The following is a 26166-nucleotide window of genomic DNA, read 5'->3' on the forward strand; positions in this document are numbered from 1 at the left end:
CTTAATTGTTATTTTTTTTTCCTAAAGCTTTGAATTTTGAATTGTCTCAGGCATCACTATCATCCTGTGAAAATAAGGTTTTGCTCTTGGTGGCCGTGTGCTCCTTGCAGAGATGAGAGGTTTGAGCCTTTGTCCGCTGCTGACATCAAGAGCAGAGAGTGATGTAATTTAATTTTATACAGTACAAAGAGGTACATCCAAGACAGAAACCTGTAGTATAGTATTCTGAATACATCTCAATGGGGGGAAAAATAAAGATTGATTGCTTTTTTTTTTTTCTTCTCTCCCTGATGTTACATTAAAAGATGGGGACGTTTAATTTGCTGAATTTAACATTCCTCACTTACCTTCTCTGGTACGTGGGGGCAGCCAGCACTGCAGTTGTGCTGCTGCTAATGAAGGATCTGCTTTCAGCTGCAGCTTCTGACAGTGAGAGCTGTGCTGAATGCTGCTCTCTTGCAAGGGCATCAACTGGGTTGTTTTAGAATACCTCTGGCTTATGAAGCTGCTCTTGTGGCTGCCAGCACCACCGTACTGCCTGTTATGTAACGGAGTCAGCTGGGATTACAAATTGGTATATATTCTTTCACCATTATCTTAAAATGTGGAGATGCTCAACTTGAAACAGTTTGTCCACAAAGCAGAACGCAGGGGCTGATAATTGTTGTAACTGAAGGCTTTTAATTGATGTTTTAGACAGCTTTACCTAACGGTGCTTCGTTTAAGTCATTAAAGTGTTAATTTTAATGGTTGTGCCAGCGCAGTGTGCAATTTTAATTGAAGATATAAAATGAAAGCTCTTTTTTTTTTTAGTGTGTTACTAAACATTTATTGCTACATGCATTTGAATGATAAGCAAATAAAAACAGAGCGATGGCTGCGCTTTATAACTGGTCATTAGAGTCCTCATCCATCAAAACACATAAGCCTGTACATAATGGGACTATTTGCATAATTACAGTTATGAGCTTGATTTCTGAGCGTGTAAGTAGTCCTTTAAGCATACGTGGAAGTGTTTGACAATCAAGCTCTGCAGTTTACATGGGCTGCGAATTGGAACGGGGTACGTTTTGAGATGTGTGTCCAACCTATGGCACGTTTGTTCTTTGCTCATGTAAAACCGGTCAGCAAGCATTGAAGCATGTCCCTTGTTTGTCACCTGGGACAATGTGTGACAGACGTCATCCTCTCGTGAAGAAATTGTTCTGTAGATGCACTCTGGTGCTTTATGAATTCAAATCTTTTTTATCCTCAATCCACTTTTTCTGTGAATGCTCCTGCTGGTTAAAAACAAACCCACCCACTGCATTCCTTTGACAAGAAGTAAAAACAAGGTTGCATCAGCTCTTATTTAAGCACACGTTGGTGGGCAGTGCTGGGTGGTGACCCGGTCCTGGTTGATGAACTGAATTTGAGGATGCAATCGAGCATGGGCCATAAAATCTTCAGTCTGTAATTTTTTTTTGCCCTGTCAGCAGTACGTCTTGGACAACGAATGCTGAGTGGAAAGCAAATTTGTATGCTCACCTTTCAGAAGAAGCCACGAGCTGATCAGCAGATGATTGCAGAGTACGCTGAAGTTTACGTAATGCAGTATTTTACCCAGAATTTTGTGTAGCTGCCACCACCAGGTGCTTTCCTCCAGGATGCCTACCATTGCCAGGGCCACGTTCTGGGCTCACCTGCAGCCTTGTGGAACATGTGCCACGTTTTGGAAGAGCAAGGTCTAGGAATTCCTAAGGAACCTGGCAGTGCTTTGTTTCCAAAGGGAGAAGGTTGCCTGTCCTTGTGTTTCGGGTTCATTCTGGATGTGGGTATGGGCCTGCTTTACCCATCTAACTAAAATCATTTCAGTCTGCGTTGTTTTTATTGGGAAATATGTAAATGAACAACTGCTTCATACATTATTCAAGAGATGACATTTTGTATCAGTGATACCTCTTTCTAATCTTATCTAAAGATATGCAAATGGTTTAATTAAAATAATTATACTGTATAATATACCTGAACTTCACTCTTAAATAGTACCTATTAATCATTAATGGTACTTGTTCATATTTTCAGTTGGAAAGACGTTTAAAATATTTGATTGATAGTGGGCTCTAAACAGTTTTTCCCCTTTTTCTGAACAGCTGGGACTGAGCTGGCCTTTGTGACTGTGATCAGTTGACCTGCTGCATGCAAGGACAGTGTAATTTGGTTTAAAATGACTAATGTTACAGCAGAAAAGTGTAGTGGTTTGTAAATAAGCTTGGTGTGTATCTATGGGTCAGTATTCCTCAAGTTGTTTGCACGTGCTCTTCTTCCTACTATTAAGAACTGTTGATTAAACAGAAGAATTCTGTTTCTTGCATCTGTCTGACCTTGGAGTTACATACCATAATCGTGTCACATCCTTGAGGGTACAAAAGAATTGGTAGAGAAATGCACAAAGGCTTTTCTTCCTAATGCAAAAGGACAGGGATTGTATGGGGCTGTCATGGATGGAACCTGCAGATGCTAAGCAGTAAGCACAGAAATGCCTGATGAGGAATTAATCATTCCCCCTTTTGTGGCCACAACATATCTGCAATCACTCTGATGTTATCAATAAAATGCAAAGCAAAGTGAAGTCAGTCTGGCAGTTGTGGGTCGTATTGGAATTACTGTGTTTCTTTCTGGCCTGGCACTCGAGGAGGCGAGAGCTGGGGAGCCTTGGTTAGAATAGAGCATGTGGATAAGCTGTTAGGGCTAAAGCCAAAATTTAGGAAATGAAATGAAATAATTTGCAAGTGAAGCAAAAACTTTGTTAATTATTGTGTAGACGACACGAGTTTTGGCTCTGGTGTTACTGGAGGGCACTTTACTGCTGTCTAACCACGGCTGTGTTCTGCTGTGGTTGTGTTCCATTGGTGGGCTGTAATTTTTCCTGACTAGGTTTTGGCTCTCGATGGATTTAAGAGGATGTTTGCAATAGAAATAAGTTATTGACTACTGACTTTTTTTTTTTTTTTTTTTTTTTTTTTTAAGAAAAAATCCTAAAACAAAATGGGTTGGAATGACTGAATAGTGAAAATATTTACTATCTGTGTCGGTAGGACTTGTCTTACGAGAGATGGAGGGACTACTGCGAGATCAAGGGGGAATTAAAGACCTCCAGATTCATTAGTGGTGGCAAAGAAGGGAAAAATAGCAGTGACATGGTTTTGTTTGATTTTTAAGTGCTGGAAGGGAAGTAAAACCCAAGCAAATACAACATGGCTATTGAGAAGTATGTTCAGCTGCATAGAGGATGGGGAGATGCGATGAAGGGAACGTAACACAAATGCTGAGTCCCAGCATGCTGGGGGGTTTCCTTATTGGGCTGTTAAGAGCTCATCCATCTCCAGTTTTGATGTAAGCTATCAGTCTTCCCATCTCTTCTCTTGCTCCTTCCCTCTTCTAGGCTTATTCAGTCCCAACATTCATTTTCCTGGAGTTTTAAGGTTGAGCGACTTATCTCTGGAAGAACAGGCTGAGAGGCTCAGCTGAAGGCACAGGCTGTAGTTAAGCCAAAGCAATTACACACATATGATTCTCTTCTTGCTGTCTTCCCATCTGATTGAAGGAGGCATGAATTTCAGTCTTCCTTTTCTCTTCTTTTTCCAGGGAGCAGCTCTGAAATACTTGCCAGCTATTGTCAATGACGTCAAATTAGTATTTGATCCAAAAGAACTTAGGTAAGTAAATAATTGAGTGTATTGTGCACTTTGTTGGACTAGTTTGTATAATACTACATATATTATATACATATTATATACATATATATATATATATATATATATATATGTGTAGTTCTTAATGCATTAATTTATCAGTATATCTTCTGGCTTGAAGCATGGAGGCAATGAAATCTGATGGCCTGCGATGTTTTATCCCCTTTCTCCTACAAGCAGTTGCTGGGCTTTGCAGATTCCCTATTTGTTGTAATGTGTGGCACTGAGGTTTGACATGTCTTGAAAAATTTTGCAGTCCTGCTTCCTAAAGTCATATAATGAGACATCAAGAATTATCAGTCAATAACTGACAACAAAACACTCAAACTGTAAGCTTGATGCATCGCTGTTTGAATTACAAACTTGATGTAAATAATAACTCTGCTTTTGTTCACTGAGCCTTATTTATGGAGGGCCATTTCAGTAGCTTATAAATATGCTTTTCTATTTACAATTTAGGGCATTCCTGTAATAGAAAATTGTTTTGGAACAAAACAACAATAGGGAAACCAAATCTATGATGATTGAAGAGGCAATAGCACAGACAGCTGAAACTTGAAATACAGAACCTGAAACGAAACATGGGAAAACAGTATAAAACTGAGGTGAAAGGGAGAGGGAGAAGGTGAAAAAAGTAAACAGAGGAATATCAGAGAAATGCGAATCGTCTTTGAAACTTAAAACTTCATTGTTTGGGATTAAAGAAAAGAAAAAGTTTGTCATGAGGTGTGCAGTTGTCTGTGTGGTTTTGTACTCTCTAGTTGTCTTGTTTGCTTTGTTTTACATACTGTTGGGAGAGTTTGCTATATTTTTCCTTGTCCCTTTCTACCTAGCAAACTGTTTACTGAATTCATCCTCAACGTTCCCGTCAGCCGGCTGACCATTCAGAAGCTCTACTGCTTGATCGAAATCGTTCACAGTGACCTCTTCACACAGCACGGTAAGCAGCAGCGCTGTCACTCTTGTCACGTCACTCATTGCCTCCAGACTTCTGCTGGTGCAAGTTCTGTCCCTGCTGCCAAATGCAGCGCAGGTTGCACCCAGTTAAGGTTGTTCTGTTAGCAGGATGAGAAGATTTGAGGTGAGGGAATGCTAATTGACACTTACTGCAGGTTAGAGATCGTAAAGAAGTGAAAGCAAGTACTTGTAATTTTTCATTTAAGAGGGCACAAAGCATCCAGTGTTACTGGCATGTATTATAACTTTAACTGTGTTTATTTCATCAAATTCAGCTTTGTGCTCAGTGAAGTTTTATAGAAACAATGGCTGTTCTCAGTGTCCATCCTTTCTGAAGCATTTTTCTTCCCCTGCAAGCTCAACCTCAGCAGAAGTAAAGCAACACAAACCCTTAGTCCATGCTTTCTCTTCCTCTCCTTTTACATTGTGGAAGATAACTTCAGCTGGTGTCTTAGAGTTCCTCGTTTGCAGTGAAGCATTTTATTCTTTTCTAGATGACTGCAGGTTAAACTACCCTCAACTAAGTGTTTTTGTACTGTCAGAAGGAGCTAATGAGGGAGCAAATAGACAATGGTTCAACCATAAAGGAAATGTGGAAGGACTCTTCTGTGGATCAGAATTGCTGGTGATGCAATTTAAAAAAATAAAAAATATATATATATGTATATTGGTGGGTTGGCTTTGTGCAGCCAGGTTGTATCCCCCATAGGATCTAACCAGAGCTGTGTAACTCTTGCTGGATCTTATAGTTCTATCTTCTTACCATTAGTTTGTAAAAAAAAGGGCATGTATAAGTCAACCCAATGTGTGCTTCCCTAAATTCACAAAGCATTCTGCTTTGGCCCCTGGTGCAATTCAGCAGCATTGCTAGGAGATAGGCTATTGCATGGATCTGCTGCTAACATCTGTGGAAATAAGTCCTAATTGTTGCCCTTTCTTTCCGCTCTAGTAGTGGTGGAGAATGATACTCAAGGAACAAGCTTTGTTTTATTTTTACCTTCTGTTCAGACTGACTTTGCAGTAAGTTTATTTTCCAAATAGATTTGTAGTAAGTACATATAAAATTATTGGGACAGCACAATACACGTACATTTTCCCCTCATAATTTAAAGGATGTTTACTGAGAGTTAGGACTGTTGTAGATCCTAGAGCCTCCAGACCTTTCAAGAAAGAGCTTTTCCATGAGGAACCACTCAGTACTTTCCCATTCTTGATCAAGTGGGATTGTAGCACATAAGTTGCAGGTATATTTTCTACAGCTATGTAGAAAATGCTGATGGCAGTATCACCACACCTGCACCAGCGGCTCCATCTGCATTGCAGCTTGATCTTTGCTTCTTAGATCTGTTCCCCTCTTATTTGCCCCAACAAAAGAGTGACACAGCTGTATCTGTTTTGAATTGCAAGGGTAATAAGGCAGAAAGCAGATGGAATTGGTGGCGTTGTATGAAATGGTGCATCTCTCCAAGAGCATTTTAACGTTTGTTCTTCCTGATGCCTGCATCAAGGGTTACTATGAAATGTGCATTGTTTCTGTCATTCATTCTCAGCTTTTTGTAGTAGTTTTTCTTATTTCTAGAGCACTTTTTAGAATGTAAAGTCTTCAGGGCCAAAGTTAGTGATGTGAGATGTTACACCTGACCATTCTGGATAGGAGAAAATCGAGATAACATAGGTAAAAAGCAATGATCAGAAGCACTTCTGAGGGAAGCTGTAGTGTCATGTCGTGTTTTTATTGTGTTACTCTGTGAAAATTAAATTCTTCTCAGAGGGAAGTCAATGAAGAAGGAGAATTTGTGTATGCTGGTTTGTTGTAGCTCTCAAACTCAGCCATCTGCATGGAATGGTGACCAACATGAACAGCTGGTAGAGCTCCTAAGGAAGGTGGATGATTCAGCTGTTATAGCAGGGTATTTCATCTGAACCCAGTCTGGTCTTACTGATGGAACAGCACTTCTGAATGGCTTTTGGGTCTTACAGTGAGGCTCGTTCCTGGAGGCTTTCATGTCACCTGAGTTAAGAATGCCCTCAACCTGATGTACTGCAGCTGAAGTGTGATGGAGATTCAAGGCACGTGTACCAGCAGTGCTGCCCAGACTGCTGTGTGTATCCCAGCATTGGGTGCTTGTTTCACCCTAGCTGCAGTTTTGAGATGAGGTGTGACATGAGGATGTGGGGCTGTTCCACTTCCACACCTGGCAGTGTATGTCTGTGTGCTGCCCATCCTCCCGTGAGCTTCTGCATGGCCTCATGTAGTCTCCTGAATCAATAAACAAAGCATTATCTTAAATGCTCCTTGTACCACAGATAATTCTGTATAATGCTTACACCTGGAGAGTGGATTGTACACCAGAAACCTGTCGTAAACACTTGAAAATAAATTGAGTGAATAGCCACAGCGGTTAAATCTAGACTCTCCTTGCTCTTTGGGTTTGAGTTCTTATTACTAAAAATGCAGTTCTGCTGCCTCTCCTGCTTCTCATTTATTCAAACATTTTAAACTAATAGCCAGTATTTTCATATAAGTACCAGTCTGATGCTGTACCACATCACAGAAATGAGTTTTTCTTGTCTAAAAGCAATAAGTGGTACAAGACTGTGGACCTGCAGGAAAGCTCGAAGACATCCTGAAAATCAAACAGCATTTCATCAGCGAGTTTCTTTTTCTTTGAGAGAATGCCCTGATCTGTGCCCTGAGAGCCGAGGAAGATTTATTTGTTGTGTCTCAAGAATTAAAATTGAAAATACAAGAATTTGTGAAGCTTGAAGGACGCAGGGGTGAGGGGTGTGTGTGAAATGCTTTGTGAGGAGTTCTGCTGTAAAGATGTGGAATGCTGGTGGTGGACTTCCTGAAAGCTGAAGAGCTTGGGATCTTGGATGAGAATACAGTGTGGCATTGTGCTTTGTATGTCTTTTAAAACTCTATTGCAGATCCTATTGAAAGACTTGTTCAATTGCTTTCTGGTTACATTGTGTGTCATATATTTGTTCCATTCTGAAATTCAAGGTAATGTATCTCCTTTGCGAACCTTGTGTTTACTTTTGTTAAGACTTCAGCCTTGACAGGAATATCCTGTGCACTCTTGATATTTTGCTGCTGTTGTCCTAACAGTGGTTCATAATGGAGGCCTTTTACTCAGAGGGAAGAAGAGAAATCAGTATGTGACTATGCAGTCAAAGCACTGTTAAACAGAAAGTGTGTGTTTATTTGTAAGTAATTGAACTGAATAAGAGCCAGGTGCCTTCAAGGAGCATTTATTTATCTATTTGTGTGTGTATTTGATAAAGGAATAAGGGCCACATGGCAACAAGGAGTGTAATCTTTCCAAGCTTGCGCTTGCTTACGGAGGCTGACAGGTAGAAGCCAGTTCTCTGTACAGACTAAATCTATCAGACCTTCATGCTTCTGTTGTCTGTGCTCAAAAAATGTTCAAATATCCCACAAAAGATAAGTTTCCTCAGAGCAGCATGTGAAACAGAACATTGTAAATGTCTTCTGTGTATCACAGAATCACAGAATGGCCAGGGTTGGAAGGGATCTCAAGGATCATGAATCTCCAACGCCCTGCTACATGCAGGGCCACCAACCTCCACATTTAACACCAGCCCAGGCTGCCCAGGGCCCCATCCAACCTGGCCTTGAACACCTCCAGGGATGGACGGGGCATCACAGCCTCTCTGAGCAGCTGTTCCAGCACCTCACCACTCTCATAGTAAACAACTTAAATGTATGTTTAAAACTTATGTGTGAATGTATAAGCTGAATCACAGAAGTTTCCTAACAACTGAATGCAGGTTCTCTGTTCTAGATGTGCAACTAGTTAGTTTGCAGCTTAATGAAGTGTCTCATCCTTGGAAATGTCAAACTTTTGGTTTTGTGTAAATAATGATTTATCTGATTTGTTCTGTCCTGTAGAGATGTTTGTATTCTCAATTGCTTTGTTTTACAAATGACTTGCAGCTAATTGCCAAGTGAGCTGTGTGGCTGCTGTATTAAATAGCCAGGAAATAGAGTGATTTCTCCATTAGGAAATTGTTTGGCTGTTAAATATTAGTGGAGAGCATCTAGCATTTGTAAAAGTCCTTTAATTATGACTACACTTACAGTTTTCCACTCCACGCTGTGTAGTGGAAGCATGGTTATTGAGCAGAGGGTTTTTTTTTGCCCACGAAAACTAAATGAATCATAAAGCAAAGAAATACATTTATCAGCATCCCTCTAAATGAAATATTTTATATTGACAAAAATTTATCGTGTGTATTTAGCTTCAGCAGAGTTCCCACGTCAGTGTTTCGCTGGAGCTTTGCTTGGATGCTCCTAAGTTGATGATGCCTCCCGAGCATCCTTTTATAAAGATTAATATTTTATTCTCGCTGCATGCTCCTGTGTCATTAATCACTGGGGGTTGGACTTGTGCAGCAGAGAATGAACAGATGTCGAATTACTGTTGTCTGTAATCATTGTGTATCATACTTGTGAGCTATCTTCACAGCTGGCTTTTGAGCAGGAGACTGATGCCGTAGGCTCTGGATATCTCTGGCCTTGCCATTAATCAGTGCCAGGAGGTGTTTGTGACCGGCAGGGTGGGGAAGGTTAACTTCTCCTCTGCTCTGCTTGTAAATAATCACGAGGTAGTTGATCCACACAGTGTTTTTCAAAGTAGTTTATGGCAAAGGAGGTTCTTAAAGTCTTGTCTCAGTGCGGAGCGAATTACCGAGTAGTAGGTTTGTGGAGATATTTACCTGTAAGTGCACACACAGAAATAGAGTTGTGTGGTGGTGAGTTCCCTCTGCTGCTTTGGCTCAGAAGGAAGCTAAATCTGTGGTGTGATGGAGCAGTGGGGACAGTGGGATGGGGCTGTGTGATGGGAGGCAGTGAGGGTCCTCCCTTGGCTCACCAGTGTCTCAAAGTAGGCCTTGAACAGCTGTCAGAGAAAGGCAAGCCTGTGAAAATCATTCAGTACACAAAAAGGATTTGGTTTCGATCAGATAATGACTGTCATAAAGCACCCATCTGATTTTAGCCGTAGCCTTTGTCTTTCTAACTGGCAGTATTTATTCCTTTTGGCTTATTGCAAAGCCATCTCTACGTTACTATTTCTTCTTTGGCATAAAGCTTCCAGTAGTAGCCAGAGGGCCAAGTAAACTTGAGGAAGCACCAAAGCCTTGGTGCTTTACACATCTCTTGGGTGTTTATTTTTCTTAATCTGAGAAGAATCTGACTTGTTTTATTAGGGGACCAAGTAGTCAGGACACCTCTTCACTGTGTTTTATCCTCCCGTGTTCTGCAGCAGCTACAGACAGAACAGCAGATGTTTAGCAGTCGGTGTGTAGGACGGCAGAGCCAGGAGGTGCTGCTTGAGGAGCCCTGTCAGATCTTCCAGGAGAAGCACAGGCTGCATGATTCCCAACAAAGTGCTCTGACGAATCAATCAGTTTTTCCTTTCTCAGAAATTCAGCCTGATCACCTGCTCTATTAATCAATGTGCATTCCAGGCAATCCATCCCAGAGGTGACGTAGCTATAATTTTTGCCTTCTGTATGCTTGCGGATATTAAGTTGATCTTTGACCATTCTCTATTTGCGGGGCTTAGCAGGAACACGAATGTCTTAATTATTGGCAGTAGTAAGTTATTGAATGTTGATTCACGCTGTAGGCTTTACAGAGCTCCATTAGCATGGCTTTGCTGAGGCACTTAGCAACTGGGTGGCAGAACTTTGTCTTTCCCTTGTTTGGTGGAAGGAGTGTGCTACACCACTGTGTTCTTGGTTTTTTCTTAGAGTCATAGAATTAATCACAGAATGGCTTAGGTTGGAGGGGGTCTTAGAGATGTCCAGTTGCAACTCTCCTGCTATGGGCAGGATAAATCTGCCTTTGCTTCTTTCTGAGTCTGTCTGGTGATTTTGTAAGAGTGGCCCAGGTACTGAAACAAGGGAATGGCTTTGGGCTGGGAGGGAATGGTCAAGGGCTGCAGCAACTTCCATCCAAGGCAGAAGTTTAAAGCAAATACAAAACAGGGATGATTCCAGCACTCTGATGGCGAGTCACCATCATCAGTCAGAAGAACTCTTTGCAGTGCTGGAACTTCAGCATCTCTTTCAATTTGAGGGGATGCTGTTCTTCAGCTAAGGTTGCATAGCTGAAGTAAGTGACAGCAACCTGTTGCTCCAAATGCATGCATTGCATTGTCTGCCTTATTAGGGTGGTTTAGAGACTTCGTGTTTGTGTAAGCAGCTGTAGATCAGTAATTAATAAACATGCTGGTAAATAAGCTCATTCAGTGCCCTTTGTTGTGCTTTTGTGCCTTTAGCCACCAGAATAAGGTAGAATCTTAGGTTTATCTCAGTTCCCAGTGCTGTTTGGGTCAGTTCTGTTTAGCCACAGAGGTCACCACCTCCTTGCTTTTAATATCTGTACAGATTTATGAATAATATATCTGTAAACATAATGGAAGCTGATGATGATGATGGTATTTCTCCAAAATTAGATTTGTTCCTCTTGTAATCCAGTTTTCTTCTCCTTAATGGGTAAGTCATAATGGAAATGAATATGAGAGGATGTGATGCTGTGGCTAGATGGATTTCTCAATGTAAATACATTGCGTGTTTCTTGAGGGGAAAAATTCAACCAACACACCGTGGTTTTACTCTTTTTTTGAGTTATGGAGCTGGTGGTTAAATGACTGAGAAGTAATTAGATGAAAAAGTTCCACGCTGAAGAAACTGACTCTTGAAAGTGTCCTTCCTTAGAATGAGAGCCCACTTGTGCATCCCAAGTGAACACCTACGTGCAGCAGTCACTTGAGACTGAAGGATATTTCTCTTGGACTGCTGAAGCTGGGTGTGCTTGTACTCCGTTCGTTCTCATTCCACAAGCACGAGCCTACAAGGCAGGATAAAGATGTTGCTGTTTTAGTTCCTCTCTAACATCTTGAGCTGAAGTGCTCTCTGTGCTGCACTGTAGCGCGTTTCTCTTATTTTTTTTCTGCCATTGATGATTATTTTTCCCCATTGTGAAAAAGATTGTGAGACCAGAATTCTGTCCTTTCTGTGGGGTAGCTCACTGCAGGGATGGGCTCGTGGCAGTTGCTCCAGGAGTAACTGGTTCCCCTCCTTTGGGCATGGAAGTACTGGGCTGGGGGTGGAGGGAGTTGAAACAGGGTTTTAACTTCATCCTCTCTCCTTTGAGCATGAAAAATACATGCTTCATACAGCCATGCAGGAGGCTGATAGTGGGCTGTGCAGTCTCTCCTTAAGAGCATGCTTTAGCAAGCAAACTCAATGTCCCCGTGTTCTCCCTGTGTGCACTAAGACACTTGGCAGGTTATGCTTTCATCAGATGTATGAAGTGTTGTGTGGTGTTTTGTAAGTCTGGGTAGCTTGTTTTTAAGCATGGGTGGTTAAAGGCCACGAGACTGCTCAAGCACTTTGCTCAGCTGGGGCAGAAAATGGGAAGGCAGCATTTTGTCTGAGCCTTTTTAGCTTAACTTTCATTTGCTTATATATATATTTTTTTCCAGGTTTTTATGGTTTGGATTGAAATGCAGCTGAAATATCTTCTTCCTTTTTTTCTTTTTTGTCTTAAGCAATCATTGGAGCAGGTTGGCTGTATAGGTAATACTGTGCATTTATTTACTGCTGTGTATGTAATCTTATGTCTTGTGTGCAGACTGCAGGGAAATCTTGCTGCCAACAATGACAGATCAGCTCAAGTATCACTTGGAAAGACAAGAAGATTTGGAGGCTTGTTGCCAGTTGCTGAGTAACATCCTGGAAGTGCTTTACAAGAAAGATGTGGTTAGTATCTCATGTTTCTGTGAAGATTAGCATTTAAAAGAAATGAACCTTAGCAGAACTGATTCAGCAGGTAACTCCTGATGACTTAAATTCTTTTCTGTTTCCTTACCAATCTCTTTTAAGGCTTCTTTTTAGGTGTACAATGACATGGATGTTTTCCCTGACATCTTGTGATGTTTTGTATTGTTTCTGAGGCAACTCCAATCACCACTGCAGTCCAAGAACACTTCTACAGATGCTGGTTAGTGAGGAGGATACATGAGATTGAGAGATAAACCTCTTTCTTATGCAGTTCTTAGCCTCTGCCTGGTGGGAAGTACTTGAAATTCCCACCCAGCCAAGCCTTTTGGGAAATACACGTTTGAATGATATTGGAGGTGGCCCTGAAGGTGCATATACATGAACATGTAGTTTCATGGATTTAGCAGACTTATTTAACTGAAAGTGCTGTTTAAACTTACGTAGTAGAATTCTACACTTTAGTAAGAAATAACCTGGTTTAGCACTCGATGATCCTTGTGCATCCCTTCCAGCTGAGGTGTTTGGTTATTCTGTGGGTAGGTGACTGCTTCTGCATGAGTGCTACAGCTGATGTAGTGGTCTTACAGAAATGGCAGCAGTCTTAAACTGAGATAGGGGAGGTTTAGATTAGATACTAGGAGGATGTTTTTCACCCAGCGGGTGGTGAGGCACTGGCACAGGTTGCCCAAGGAGGCTGTGGATGCCCCATCCCTGCAGGCATTCAAGGCCAGGCTGGATGTGGCTCTGGGCAGCCTGGGCTGCTGGTTGGTGACCTGCACACAGCAGGGGTTGGAACTGGATGAGCACTGTGCTCCTTTTCAACTCAGACCATTCTGTGATTCTATGAGATGTCAGGCAGCTGCACCTGCAAACCTGTGAGTGCTCTGGGCAGGCGTGCAGATGTGCAGCTTGCATAACTGTCTTTTTTTTTCTCCTGTCTTTTCCTGACTTTGCATGAATAAGCAAATGTCGTTGTCATAAAGACAGCTGATGCTGTCTTAAAGAAGCTGTGGCTGCTGAGGCTGCTGCCTGAATCTTCAGCCCTTGTGTAGAAGCATGAGCTCCTTCAGCTGGAAGGGTCCTCTGGGGTCACCTGCTCACATAGTATCTAGCATCTTGTTTGACTGTTTTTTGGGAAGGAAAAAAAACGAAACAAAAACTGATTTTATTTCTTTTTTGAAGTAGTGCTGTGTGAGTGCTTCAGAAAGTAGGTTATTTTCAAAAGGGGATTTGTTTTTGACAGCCTGGCTGCTTCCTGTCAGTCTGTGTTGACTGCCTTTCTTCCCATGGCAGCAGGCAACCTGCAGCCCTCCCATCTCTGGAGTTGAGCCCAAAGCTGCCCCACATGGCTGCTGATGGAGAAGGGAGCAGGGGAAGGAAGCAAATTGCAAGCAAGGAGGAACAAAAAGTAAGAGGACAAATAGACAGGAGCAACACAAGTGCAAGGCACTTGGAGAGGAGGAGGATAGTTGAGATCAGGGAAGGTTGAAAGTTAGAGCAAGGTGCTGAGATGCACGTGTCTCAGAAGATGATGGAGTAACGTCTGGAATAGGAATAGCACTGGAATGGGCTGCCCAGGGAGGTGGTTGAGTCACCATCCCTGGATGTGTTCAAGAACCGTTTGGATGTGGTGCTCAGGGCCGTGATTTAGCAGAGGGCTGTTAGTTAGGGTAGCATGCTTAGGTTGTGGTTGGACTCGATGATCTTTAAGGTCTGTTTCAACCTGAGAAGTTGTGTGATTTTGTGCTCTTTGTACCAGAGCAATAAGCTCTATCCCAAAGACACATTTGTCAGCAGCGGGAAGAAAAATCACATTGGAGCAGTAGTTGTGTGTGTATGGAGGGCTGATGGATCACTCTTTGGATATGCAAATGCATTCTTCATGTATGCAAGCCTGCCTTCAGCAATTAAGCATAGTCAAATGATAAGATGCAGGTTTTATGATTCCAAGGGCAAGAAAGAAAATGGATCATCAGAGTGTTTGTACAATAGTCAAGAAGCAACAGAAAGATGCAGCTTCACTTACGTAACTTTATGCTTCCAAGTGCTGGCTGTAGCTTTGCACCTTCCCATCTCACAGACCTCTTTGGAGGTCATCCAGACTGATGAGAACTATCCCTGTTTATGAAGTTTAGACTGGGAGTGATGCTCATTGCTGTGGTTTTTTGTCATGTGTTTTTTGGCCTCAGTTCCCATAGGCAGTGTTCTGCATGAGGTTTCTGACCTTTTTCTTCTAGACTGGTTGTGCAAAATATTTTATTTTCAGTTCTTCCAAAAATAATGGCAGGTTACTTATAATGCAGAAATATTAATTTGATGTAATTGGCTGAAATTGAAATTCATTGCCTAAAGTTTTCCTTTGGTTTTCTTAGTTCTTTTTTTGCTAAGAGTTTGCGTAATAGCTCCTTAGACATGATAATGTGCTTCTGATGAGGGGAAAAATGACTGAAGACAATAAAATCAGGTAACTAAATGTCTTGGTCATTGCTTCCATGGACTTGCTTTCTATTTAGAGAACTGCAACAGTGCTACTAATACATTTATTAATAAAATATTAATAAGACTTTGCATGGTCTTTAAAAAAATAAGAACAGCAGGGATTAATTTTCTGCTTTTGCTCAATAGAAGTAGGTACTGTTTTATCTATCTTTCACAGCAGAAGTGGTTTTAACTCAAATGTTTGCTTTTCTGTTGGCGTACAGAGTTCAAACTAATTCATTCTTTTTCCTTAGGGGCCAACACAACGACATGTCCAGATAATCATGGAAAAGCTTCTGAGGACAGTAAATAGAACAGTCATTTCCATGGGACGGGATTCAGAGCTCATCGTAAGTGTCTCCTGATGCAAACTTAAATACCTTTGTCACATCTTTGTGAACCTGAATGTAATAGGATTTGAATCCCAAGTGATCCGAAGCAATCAAAACCTTCTGTCACTGTGTGTGTTCAGTAAGCAGTGGAGCATCGGCTTGTAGTTTGTGTGCAGCACAATGTATGTAAGGGGAGAGGAAGAGTTCTGGTCAGGCTGGGCTGGGTTTCCATCTGTCTGAGTGGCTGACCTCGTGTTCTGCATTCCAGCTGCTTGGATTCAGTGTGTTGCATTGATTTGTTGCTGTCATTAAGCCTGCTTCAAGTCATGATCTGGTCCTTAAAAAAACAAAGTGCCTATCTGCTAGTCCAGTGGGCGTCCATTCACACTTTCTTCTGATCTCCCTTTTCTTTTCCTATTTTGTTTCTCTGTGTAATTGCACGCAGTGATGTTTCACTTTTTATGACAAAGTGCTTTTTCTGCTTTGCATCTTATTATCTACTGCTGTCTCATTTACTTGGCACACAGCAATGCTTCTATCTGAAAGCATACTGCTAGTTTAGTTCTTTTATTCTTCCTCCCTTAACTTTTTTTCTCCCGTCCTCCATTTCTATCACTTTGATTTGCAGTAGTAGGTTTTGTCATAAATAAGTGGCTTTGGATCATCAGATGCATGGCTGGAGCAAGAGGCAGTGAGAAACAGCCATCTTCCTTACAGAATGTTGCCAGATGGGCTTGTAGTAACAGTGGAGAAAATCATAACATTCATGCCTTGTTTTCCTCTATGCATTACCACAGAAATAACTAATAACATGCAGAACAGATGACTTTAAAATGCCCGTGTGCACTGGGACACAGGGCTTTGCACTTCTTCCTCCAGTTATGGAGTAGTTGCAGTCTTCTAAGACATACAGATGGGAAGTGAATTATTGTTGTTTTGATGGACGTTGATGAATGTTGATTATTCCTTTTGCTTTTAACAAACTGTACTTGAAATTTCTCCTGTGCATGCTTCAGCTGAGTACAGTTGTATTAGAAATAGGGGCAGTGATCATGAATGCAGCTTGCAGGCACTCTGTCAGCACACACTGGAATTGTGTGATGAGTATTAGCAGGCCCAGGTATTTGCATAAAGTACTGAGCTTCAAATTCAGTCTTGCTGCAATAATCCCCCCCGATCAACTGGCAATTCATTTTTGTGATGCCACCTAAGGAGGCAAAGTTAAATGCAACCAATAGCAAGCAGAAACCTGACCCTTCCTGGGTTAGAGTTGGGTTGAAATTGTGCCTTTTATCACTACCAGAATTGCTTTACCCAGCATTTATATTGGAGAATTGCTCCTTCAGGATGAGAAGAAGGAAGGAGGAGTTTAAAGATGAGTGACATCACAGAAGCATGGTTGAAATAATAACTTTTTCATAAGTAGTAAAATCAGGGCAGGTGCGTATGCAGTTTGCTTCTTATGTAAATACTGGCATTCAGCAGTCAGCATGTTTTCACCTTGAAGCAATAGCAATGTCATCTTCAACTGAGGAGCTGATGTTTACTTCTAGAAGAGAACTACCTACCTGCTTGGGTCCTGCTTTGATTAGCACTGGCACATGGGAGCAGCAGTCCTGTTCATATTTGGAACGTGATTCTCATTGCTGTGGCTCATGGGATGCCTGAACTGTGTGATCACTAGGAGGAAATACTGAAGGCATTTGCTTTGTAGACATTGTTCCCTTTTAAATTACTTGCTGAGTGACAGCAAGTGGGGCTGGGGATGTGCTGTGTGTGGTGTCCTTCAGCATTAGTGAGCAGAAGTCTTCAGCATAGCTTCAGGTTGCTGGATGTGCTGAAGTAAGAAGAATACTGAATTTACTGTTGCAGGAGGATGTGTAATTAGAGCCTATTACAGATGCACATAATTAGAGTGGTTTTCTCCCCATTAAAACATTCAAATAGGGTTTTGTATGTCTGACACTGATCTGGCTGTTACCAGGTCAGTTTCCTTGGAGAAACGTTGAGGAAAAATGAATGGGCTGTAGTTCCCACTTGACCAAATCCTGTCCTGTGCTGTAGGCAGGGATGTGGGCACATACAGCATTGTGAGGACCCACATGGAAACATGGTGAGATTTGTTTCTCCATAGGATTCACCAGCATTCCTCATTGGTTCAGAAAATGAGAGAGAATTTTGGTAACTCTTGCCATATTTCAATGTGAATTTGGTACAAAGCTTTTAAAGGTTTTTGTGCTTCTGGCCGCTTGCACAGGTTGGTTCAGTGAAAGCAGTGAATTTACGGGCTTGGAAATCAGCGTTTGTTCCCCGCTTGGCACATCAAATAGATTTCAAGATGGAAAAAGTCAGATTGCCATTTTAGTACTTGTTATTTCAGAGTGCGGTTTTTCTTCTGCAAGTCTCACTTGGGTGATTCTGCTCGATCTGCTAAGTGAAGCAGAGCTGCTGTGTAAGTTTTTCCCAGTAAAGGTGAGACCTAGAGACAACTGCTAACAATTCTCATCAAAACTACAGCTGGTTACTAACAGCTAGAATTTGAAAAGGTAATTTTGGCCTTGGAAGTGACCCGGGTATCAGAAGGAGCAGAATTTTGCCTCCTGTACAATCTCTTATCCCTTCCAACAATTCCTGACCCTCTCTTAACTAATCTCTGGCTTTGGTGAGCAGCGCAGTGCAATCTGTGGTTCCTTTTACGTTGTGGAACAAGCCATGTTTCATTTTGCTAGAGCAGAGATGTAGCTTGGAGGGTAAGAAGTGGCTGTGCTGCTGCGAGGGTGTCTGAGGAGCTCTGAACATCGTTGGGTGTCTGGTGAAAAGCCAACTGAACGCCCACTGTGACACCAATGCCTTTAAATTCCCTTGGGCTGTGTGACAGGAGCAGCGGGCAGGAGGGGACTTTGTGGCTCTAGCAGTGGGTAGAGTGGAGCATTTCCCATGGAGCTTCTCTATCCTGCTGTATTTTGGTTTCACTGCATTCTTTTCCAAAAACTGAGGAGTTGCAGAAGTGATCAGAAAGCAGAGGTTTCAGTGTGAAAGACTTCAGCCATCTGGTGTTAATGGAAGGTTTGGAGGTGCTGCTCAGATATGGTGGGAGAGAATCTCTGCAGGGTGGAAGTGACACGGGGCAGAGGGAAGAAGTGGAACTGATGACAAAACGGGAGCAAGAAGTGTAAAACAGCAGAGCACAGCATGGATGGGAGGAGGGAAGACTGAAATAATGGATGGAAGACAGTGGTGGATGCTGTCTGTTGTCTTTTCAAGACTGGGATGCTTTTCCAGAAGTGAAATTTGAGTTAATGATGGTCACGAGAGTGTTCTGAAGCTTACCTTGTTTATGAATTGAAGCTAGAGGATGTAAATTATCTTTCTAAACCCAAACTTCACAGATAACAATGCTTGGCATTCCCAAGTGTTAAGCAGAAAACTTCATTTTCTTCACTAGACTATTAGGGGGTAAATTTTTTTATTTTATTGAATTGCACGTTTCCTTTTCTCGTGGAAACACTTGAAATGGTGTTGCAAACTTATTTCACTACCTGTTCCACTGGCACAGGCTGCCCAGGTCTCCTTCCACCTCTAAGGATTCTATGATGAAAACTGAAGAGGATGGTGGTAATGGTTTTGTTCTGTCACTGATATCAAGCTGCTTTAGAATGGTAACACCAGCAGTGCAGCCGATGGGCCTGGGCTGTGCAGTGCCAGTGCTTATCTGAACCAACTGCACGCACCTGTGCTGCTCAGCAGCTCATTTCCAGCTCTCCAGCGACTTTAATAAGCCACACTTCTGTGTTATGGCTGCTGAAATAATGTAGTCTCCGTCTTTCTGCAGGATCAGAATTGCACAGTAACTTTTAGAGGCAATCTGGTGAACAGATTCCAGGAGCAATGTGTTGTGTGTGCAGTAGGAATGAAGTGAATGAGTGAAGGAATGGGGCAGTCGGTGGCTTGGGGTTGGAAGTGTTCCCGAGAAACAAATCTGTCCCCATTTTAAATACCTGATGAACCATTAACACGCTGAGTGAAATGACCAGCACGGACGGTTTTGCACCTGAAACAAGAAAAAGCAAACACTTTGTACTGATGGTAGGATTTTTCAGTTTTAATCATCAATTCTTCCTCAGTTTATCCTGATCGTTAAACTATTTTTACAGTGATTTTTTTTTAATCCTCCTTTAAGAAAACAAGTGATACGTACATGAATAGTGTTTCCTAGTAGTTATAAAACAAAGAACTGCTGCTTAGTGGAAATGATACGGACTTGGAAAACAGCAATATAAAGTCACTGCAGTATTTATTGACTGAAAATTAGCTTCGGCGTGATATGAGAGAAGTGCATGTAGCAAATCAGTGTGTGGTGAATATGGCAAAACTGTGTCATGTGCCACGCTGAAAGTGAGGATCTATTTCTCTCTGCTATCGCCTCATAGCTGAGTTTCAGGTGTTCTGCACGAGGGTGAAAAGAGCATCGTGTCACATTGACCAAAAGCTCTGAAGAATGAGGGTTCTCTCTGGGTACCCAGGCTGAGCCTGAGCGGTTCTAAAGGCAATACAATATGATACTTTTTACACACTTGCAAAAACATTTTATTACAAATTACATGGTATGGTACCATAGGACGCCGTATGGAAGTCGAAGCAAAGACCGGATGTATGTCGGCTTTTTCCTTTTTTAAAAAAATGTAAAAAATTAAAAATCTGCAACTCTGTAAGAAAATAGGCTGACCGTGTCCAGGACACGCCGAGAGAACCTTCCTGTGGAGCTCTCACGTGTTCCACCGGTGAGATTTCCTCCGTGGTGTGACATGCAGAACCCTGGGCTCTGAGCGAGGCAGAACCGCAGCTGAGCTTTGTGTCAGTCCCTGCACGTGAGGACATGGAGAACAGGGTGATGGGGAAAGCTGCTGATGAGGTGACGCTAACGGTTTGTAATTGGTTGCCGCTGAGAGATGCTTGATTTAATTTCTTTAATTAAATGGCGCGGTAGCATATAGAAATCTGTAAGTGATTGCCATTAGTTTGAAATGCTGAATATTGTTGTATCTTTTTGTTATAGCCACGTTTGATATTTCGTTTTAGGGGGAAAAAAAAAATAGATTTTCTCGTTTGGGAGTAACTGGGTGGGTTTCTAGAGCATGTGAGGCGAGCTGCCTCGTAGACAGTTTGGTATCTTTAATTAAAAACGGTATAAAATACACAAAACACACTTCTTCCTCGTGAAACAATTGCACTTCCTTCCTGGTACGCAGGGTCCGGTCACCTCATTTGATCCTTTGCCTTTCAGAGCATTTCAGGATATTGTTTATGTATGTACAAGAACTCGTAGCCCTCTTGAGGTTTCCTACAAAGTGACCTTTTCAGTAAAGCACGCTGAAATTCATTTTGAGGTGGACATTAGCATCTTCTGCATGTCTGTTCCCATTCTAACTTTGTTCTTACCTTTTCCCCATAGCAAACAGGCATGTGTTTCTCCTCAGATTTTCTTGTAGTTACGGGTTGGATGTTGAGCTCAGAGAAAACATTTCAAGTTGGTAGTATGTGCAAACTCATCTGCTACTCATGGTGTTTCTACCATCTATAGACTAAAAAATTCCTGTCTCAGTGATGCTGCAGGGTGTGAAATCTCAAGCAGATCTTAGTAAAGCAGGCTGCCACGTAACTCTGTATGACTTGTTCCCCTATATTCAGCACTGGTGAGGCCGCACCTCGAGTACTGTGTCCAGTTTTGGGCCCCTCACTGCAAGAAAAGATATTGAGGCCCTGGAACGTGTTCAAAGGAGGGCAACGAAATGGTGAGGGGTCTGGAACACAGGGCTGATGAGGAGAGGCTGAAGGAGCTGGGAATGTTCAGCCTGGAGAAGAGGAGGCTCAGGGGAGACCTCATTGCTCTCTATAACTTCCTGAAGGGAGGTTGTAGTGAGCTGGGGGTCGGCCTCTTCTCTCGTGTCATTAGTGATAGGACCAGGGGGAATGGTTTCAAGCTACGGCAGGGGAGATTCAGGCTGGACATGAGGAAGTATTACTTTTCAGAAAGGGTGGTCAGGCACTGCAATGGATGCACAGGGAGGTGGTGGAGTCACCAAGCCTGGGGGTGTTCAAGGAAAGGCTGGATGTTGCGTTGAGGGACATGGTTTAGTGGGAGCTGTTGGTAATAGGTGAACGGTTGGACTGGATGAGCTTTTAGGTCTTTTCCAACCTTGGTGATTCTATGATTCTATGACTTCTTAAAAGAGACCCAACACAGCAGCATTCCCTGTCCCTATCCGCTTCCAGTGTGAGATGTGGTCGTTCTAGATATGAGCTTAATGACAGCAACAAGTACATGAAGGAAACATTTTCAGTTTATAATTCAGAGCAACGTAAAAAGAAGAAATAAAAAGGAAAAATAAACATTTCCTCCCTAGGAGAGTGCTGGTCAGTTAGTACAATTAATAGATATGGGTATAAATTGTAACGTGTTGGCTGAGAAACCCATCTGAGAAGCTTGGTAAATAAACAGCTTCTAAAATTGCTGCCTCCTTCCTGACAGGTTTCACAGCATAATGAGTGCTATAAAATTTATGGTGCCTTCTGCAGTAATGTAGAGGTTTTCCAAAGTCTGCCTTAGAAAAGGATACTAAATCATGGCAAGTGCCAGCAAGCCGTACAACTTTTTATTGTTCATTTTGTGTTTTTCAGATTGTTGTCTTTTTTTTCTGTGCCAGAATGTGTCGTTTAGAGCTTTGGGGCAGCAAGAGATTAAAAGTGAGATTTAGGACGGCTTATTGTTCTGTAGCCTTGACCCTGTCAGCTTGCTGTGGTTAAGGCCTGTCCTGACCTGGGACATTTCTCACTGCCCACCTGCTGGTGATGGGCAGCAGCCTTGTTTGCCTGGTGGTGGGGACACAGCTAAACTAGAACTGATGGTGCATTGTCAAAACGTGAGAGCTTGGCTGAAGTCTACAACACATGAAGGCAAATACACATATAGTCACATCTCAGAGAGTATTCATGGTCTTGGACCACATGAAAAATTGTGCTTTGTCCAGGATAGATGTGCTGAAAACTGCACTCCCCAATCAACATGGATTTGTAAAACTGAAGATCACTGCATACATAAGGCTTGCTTGCTTTTTCTTTTTTCCCCCCTCGTTATTTAAAGACGATAAACCAAACCCCCAAAAGGCTTTAACACAAGAGTGATATTTAGCTGTGTACAGGATGACAGCCTACGATTTAACAGGTCAGAATGCGATGCTCTCAGATCTAAGGGAGGGGGAGGGAATAAGTTTTCCTTTCCATCTTTGTATAAATTCCAATTCAGGTTTTACATCCCACATTGGTGAACCGCAAATAAAAGCTGACGAGGTGCCACATCACCCCTTGCTTCTGAACACGAGTTTGTAGGTACAAAGGCCTTTTTGGTACGTATGGTGAGAACTGAACGCTGCCAGTAGTCAGAGCAGCACGGGCCGGCGGCACGGAGCAACGCACCGAGATCCCGTGGAGATGATTGACAGAACTCCAAGTATATTTCAGAGAAGGCCTTGAACTCCACAGCTAATGGACTTGGTTAAAGGAACCAGAGTTTCCATCTTCCATGCTTTTTTGATTCAGTTTTGGATTTTTGCTTGGGAGTTGAGGAGTAGCTCTCCTGAGAATAAGGCAAAGGTGCAACCTGAGTTTCCTCAATAGGATGAAGTTTTCTCAAAACTGGCTGTAGTTTATCTTCTTGCTGCTTGAAATCCAATTCCACACTAAAAATGAGAAGAAAAGGCAATCAGCTACTGCGTTATGATGGCAGTGCTATTTCAATTAAAGCAACATCTGACAACGCTATGGAAAGGCTTAATTTATTAAAATCAAATACAAAATAAACACTTCAACTGCTGCAGCAATTCTTAAACGTGAGACTGGAGGGAGAAAGACGAGGCGTGGGGAGATGCTGGTAAATAGGATCCTGATGCCTTCTTCCTGTGGAGGAGGGCAGTGAGGATGCTGGCTGTGTGGTGAGGGAAGGTGGTGCTCCTTGTTCTCATCCTCCCTGTGCAGGAGGGCTCTGTTGCTGCTCCTGGGCTCTGCTCTCCTGGCTGTGTGCCTCCTGCTCGTGCTGCTCCTCCTCCATAGGTGAGGAGAACTTTCTTTTGATAAAAGCTATTGACAAAGAGGCTGTCCTGGCATTTTGTTGACCGTGGCTTGTTTGTTTCAAGCTTTACCATGAGTTAATTTCACCAAATTGACTCCTAACTATGAGTCTATCATAGTTATGTACTTCTCTATGATAAATTGGGACATTAAGAACTTAGTTCTCCCATACGCTGCAAGCCTTCTCCTTATGCTGATAGCCCTGTAGGAAGGATGGTGACAAAAAACCTACTGAGCCTCTGCTGTGAGTGAGTGCTGGGGCAGAAACATCTATGGGTGGCTATCTATTTATTTAGCTGATAGGATGAACCCATTTCAGTAATAGCTAGTGTGTACTCATTTTTTTTATTTGCTATTAAACATAGAAATAAGGGAAATACTCATTTCATCCTAAGCTTGGATTCAAAATGTACTTAAGATCCAGGCTACTTCTGAATTCTAAGTGCTCTCGACTACAAAATCCTACTAGCAATTAAGAAATGTCATAAAGATGAAATTATAACTCTTATTTCAATAGAGAGAGCTAGAGATTCAAGTTTAGCTAATTAAATGAGGCACAACATGAACTTCAGTAAAACCTTACTTCTGTCTTACAGCCAAATCTAGGCTACTTTCTTTCCTATACCGTGAAATGCCACAGTTTCAGTTGCGTTTGTATGTCAGTCTCTGGCTGAGCCCTACGGTGACTCTTTTCATCCTGCCCTGGACATTACACTGCAGCTGGGTGTTGAAGGGTAAATTTAGGAAACAGTGACATTGATGGCATGTTAGGAACAGAGACTTTAATTTCTTTCTTCCCTGCACGTTGCTTGTTATTTTAAAATGAACATTTGTTTTGAACATACGCACATTAGAGCAGCATCTGCAAGTACTGAATTTGCAGTAAGTCACAGTGTTGGATATCCTGCTACTACCAGGACAGTTCTAAGACCACCGAATCTGCTGTTCATCCATGCTAATGAAGGAAAAGTGCAGCCTTCAACTTAAGAATATGTTCGTTTTTCCAGTTTAGCTTGCAAAACGCTCTTGGTTAGATAACTGTGGTATGAATTTTGTGGGAAGGTTCATCAATCCATTGTAAACAGCCCACCACATCAATGCTCTCAGTAATGCAGTGAAAGAATCTCGGATGAAATAGATTCTGGCATTGGTAGAGGTCAGTTCAAAATGTTATTCTTGCATTCAGCTGGGAAAGTCTCTGAAGAGCTGCTCAAAATCAGGGTGAGAAATAAATCACTCTAAGGAAGCCAACAGCACAGCAAACAAAAGCCCCACAACTTTTGGAGCAGAGTAACTTTTTCAGAATCGATTTCTATTGGAGGCAGACTTCAAGGGGAGAACTCTTAGTTCTGGTCCAGACAAATTCTCTGCTGCATCGCTCTCTATTTGCAGCTCATTGAAGGCTGTTTTTTTTTTCTTCATCAATTTACATCAAAATAAAATCTTTTTTTCTGAGAAGCAGAAAGAGAATGGAAGAAAACTGTATTATCCCAGCTTTTGCAGCTGCGTAAGAATTGTTGTCTATCAGGATCAATTTATTTAGCTTTGTAGGTGTTCTAATGCAACCATTCCTTTGAGGCAAACGATTTGTCTGCTTGTGAGCTTGGGATGTGAGCATACTGTTGGTGCTGCAGAAATAAGACCAAAGCCTCCTTACTCTGTGGCTTTTCATCTCTCCCTAACTCAGCTGTTGCTGATTTCACATTTGGTTTTAACATTCTATCAAACATATGGAATGCTATTAAACTCAGCAAGCGTTACGTATTTGTGTGACCTCTGTGGTGTTGTTACATAGGGCTGGATATTCCCTACAGACTGTTCCCCTATCCTTCCAGTTCTTGCTTTCCTGAACTAGTTTGTGTCACCTGTCACAGCTCTGACAGCTTCACTCTGCTTAGTGGTATTTTTATATCCCAAGTAACTGTAGGTTTCCTCTCGAAATGACCTTTCCCTGAGATGCTCTCTGTGCCACTTGGCTCTTTCCACTTTCAGATTGTTTTCATCTCTTCAAGTGTCCTCATGGTAACTCCATCAACTGAATTAGTGAGGGCCATATGTATGCTCTTCTGTCTTTATGCACTATGGAGGTTGTTGGCTTTGGAAGTGCTTCTCCATATTGAGATGACAGAGTGTATTTTTCATTAGTTAGATTGGCGATTATGAATAAATCCTACAAAAACAAGAGATGAATCTGAATATGAGAAATGGTTCTGGTGTCACAAATATGCACCTGTGGCATGCTATGCATTCACATAGCAGTGTTGTCCAGTTTGTCTCCATTCTCTGTGCCTATCTGAGGTTTTCCCTTTGTGCAGCACATTGCACAGATGGGCTCTTTTGGTTTTTCTGAGCGCCTATAGACAGCATTGTTTTGTCTGTGATAACAAAAATTCTGTTTTTCTGTGTGGTTTTTTTCTTCTTTTTTTTCCTGAGAGCCACCATATATTCACAGGGTTTGTAACAGAATCGTGGCATTTTCATGTGAAATCAGTGTATGCATATATGTGTCAGTCCCATGGAAATTTGGCCAAAGGAAATCAAATGGCAGACCTCTGAGAATTGTGTCATTAAACACAGGCGTGAACTTTGTAATTAAAATCTCTGAGATTCTGTCACATTGAGCCGGTTCTGATCCAGGACTGATCAAAAGCATTGCTGCAGTTGCAGCTGTGGATGCTGTCAGCGTGTGCCTGACTGATCCCCTGAGCACAGGACCCCACGTC

The 26166-nt window shown here is 42.1% G+C and overlaps 2 protein-coding genes across 4 annotated transcripts in view; one reads left to right on the forward strand and one right to left on the reverse strand.

Annotated features, from left to right (window-relative positions):
- DOCK1 (dedicator of cytokinesis 1) overlaps nt 1-26166 on the forward strand; it is a 276377-nt gene that overhangs the window by 70529 nt on the left and 179682 nt on the right. For all 3 annotated transcript variants that reach the window (XM_048946145.1, XM_048946146.1, XM_048946148.1), the window contains 4 exons: nt 3628-3698; nt 4568-4674; nt 12361-12488; nt 15242-15337. In XM_048946145.1, coding sequence (XP_048802102.1) covers nt 3628-3698; nt 4568-4674; nt 12361-12488; nt 15242-15337 — 402 coding nt within the window. The remainder of the gene's footprint in view (nt 1-3627; nt 3699-4567; nt 4675-12360; nt 12489-15241; nt 15338-26166) is intronic.
- The window catches only part of INSYN2A (inhibitory synaptic factor 2A), a 44357-nt gene continuing 37449 nt past the window's right edge, over nt 19259-26166 (reverse strand). Inside the window, exon 4 of the mRNA XM_048946168.1 lies at nt 19259-23055. Coding sequence (XP_048802125.1) covers nt 22872-23055 — 184 coding nt within the window. The 3' untranslated portion in view covers nt 19259-22871. The remainder of the gene's footprint in view (nt 23056-26166) is intronic.

The sequence above is a fragment of the Lagopus muta genome, chromosome 5 (assembly GCF_023343835.1).
Source record: "Lagopus muta isolate bLagMut1 chromosome 5, bLagMut1 primary, whole genome shotgun sequence".
Lineage (NCBI taxonomy): Eukaryota > Metazoa > Chordata > Aves > Galliformes > Phasianidae > Lagopus > Lagopus muta.